The sequence below is a fragment of the Colobus angolensis genome, unplaced genomic scaffold, assembly GCF_000951035.1.
Source record: "Colobus angolensis palliatus isolate OR3802 unplaced genomic scaffold, Cang.pa_1.0 Scaffold154, whole genome shotgun sequence".
In the NCBI taxonomy this organism is placed as follows: domain Eukaryota; kingdom Metazoa; phylum Chordata; class Mammalia; order Primates; family Cercopithecidae; genus Colobus; species Colobus angolensis.
The window spans coordinates 4855322-4857067 of NW_012114644.1; the positions used below are offsets into that span (position 1 = coordinate 4855322).

The 1746-nt window shown below is 57.4% G+C and overlaps 1 protein-coding gene across 4 annotated transcripts in view; it reads right to left on the reverse strand.

The window, feature by feature from the left end:
* Nucleotides 1–3: 3 nt before the first annotated feature.
* The window catches only part of POU2F2 (POU class 2 homeobox 2), a 44327-nt gene continuing 42584 nt past the window's right edge, over nt 4–1746 (reverse strand). For 3 of the 4 annotated variants that reach the window (XM_011936558.1, XM_011936557.1, XM_011936556.1), the window contains exons 13-14: nt 759–960; nt 4–281 (exon numbers count right to left, since the gene is read on the reverse strand). In XM_011936558.1, the coding sequence (XP_011791948.1) occupies nt 242–281; nt 759–960 (242 nt within the window). In that variant the 3' untranslated portion in view covers nt 4–241. Of the gene's footprint in view, nt 282–758; nt 961–1746 lie in introns of those variants that run through there. The other variant, XM_011936559.1, reaches the window with a different exon arrangement.

A 1746-nucleotide genomic window follows, 5' to 3' on the forward strand; every position in this document is an offset into this window, starting at 1 on the left:
CACCTCGCTGCAAGTGGAGGAGGAGGAGGAGGAGGAGGAGGATGAAGAGGATGAGGAGAGGCCAGGAGACTTGCTGGAGATGGAGGCTGCCACGGCCGCAGCTGCTGCTGAGACCAGGCCCACGCCAGGCGGGGTGCTGAGCAGGGGCAGCCCAGCATGGTTCAAGAAGAGCGGCGAGGTCACCAGGCCGGGGCTCCCCGGGGTTGCGCCAGCTGCCCCCAGCACCAGGTTCCCGCTGCCATCAAGGCTGGTAAGGGGCAGGGTTCCACCAGAGGCCAGGGCTGGCGGGGAGAGAGAGAGGCTGGGCTGGGGGCACGCCGGGCCAGGGGAGAACTTTGCCTTCCAGCGTCCTGCCCAGAGTGCCCCCCATCTCCCCATCGGTCCCACTGACCCCCATCAGCACCCCTCACACCTTCCCCAAAGGTGAGATGGGTATGAAGAGGCGAGCGATGCAGTGAGCAGGGGCGGGATGGCATGGCTGGAGCAACAATGGCAGGGCTCGAGGCCCCAGAGGATAGGGCTGGTGACGATGGGTGTGACATGAGGCAGCACGCACCTTGGATAGTGGCCAAAGGGTTGTTGCTCATGAGGGCTGGACTCAGCCCGGAGCTCAACCCCACCATTGTGCTTCTGCAAGAGGCAAAGCAGAGGCATTAGCAGGGGCAGAGACCTGCCGACATAACTGGGGTGCAGCTCCCCACCCTAGAAGCAGCAGCAACCCTGCTTCTCCCCACAGCCTCCCACCTGCAACCACTTACCCCGTGCTGGGGTTCAGGCCCGACAAGCCGATAGCCGAGTGGCTGCCTTGAGGGCTGGGGTTTGTGCTGTTGGTGGTGGCCGGGGGTGGGGGAGTGACAGAGGGGATGGAATTGAGGGGGGGCACAGCCCCGCCCCCGCCCCCACCCCCTCCAGCTGTCCGGCTGGGGTGGAGCGTCCCCACAGCTGAGGATAAGGTAGTAACTGCCAGAGAGAGACAGAGAGATGGGGTCTTCAGCTTCCACTCATCCCCCACTGAGGAACCTGGGGTCAATTCCTACTTGTCTTCTCACCCAGCTCACGCAGCATCTCCTCAGTCCGAACAGCCTTAGACCTCCCTGCCCTCTCTTCCCAGAGTGATTTCCCTGTGCCTCTGCCATGGTGACCCCTATCATAACAATGGAAGTCAAAGCAGCTGCTTCCTGCTGAGCCCTGGCACTCTGCACTCCCCACCCTGAACCACTTTTTTACCGACTAAAAACGGGGGCGCCCAGGAGTCAAAACCCTATGGCTCCCTGTAGGGGAGGGGCGAGGGGTGCCAGGCACATTGCCACAGCTGAGGGATGGGCAACCTGGCAGGGACTGACGGCCCAGACTCAGCCAGACTGCTGGGGTAGAAACTCCTGGCTCTGTCTCATCCCAGGGGTGCCCTTGGGCGAGTGCCTTAACCTCTCTGACCTTCAGATCCCTTGTCTGGAAAATGGGGATAATAATAGAACCTATTTCATAAAATGAGTTTGAGAATTAAGTCCGTCAATGCAGTTTACAAAGAGCTTAGTACAGTGCCAGGCAAGCACTTACTACTTTATAAATCTCCACTTACTATTTTCTAGCCTGGGAAGGGGCAATATGTTGTTGTTTGTGTGTGTGTGTGTGTATAATGTGTATATATATGTGTGTGTATATATATTACGTATATATTATGTGCATATATATTATGTGTATATATATTATGTGTGTATATGTGTGTGTGTGTATATATATATATAT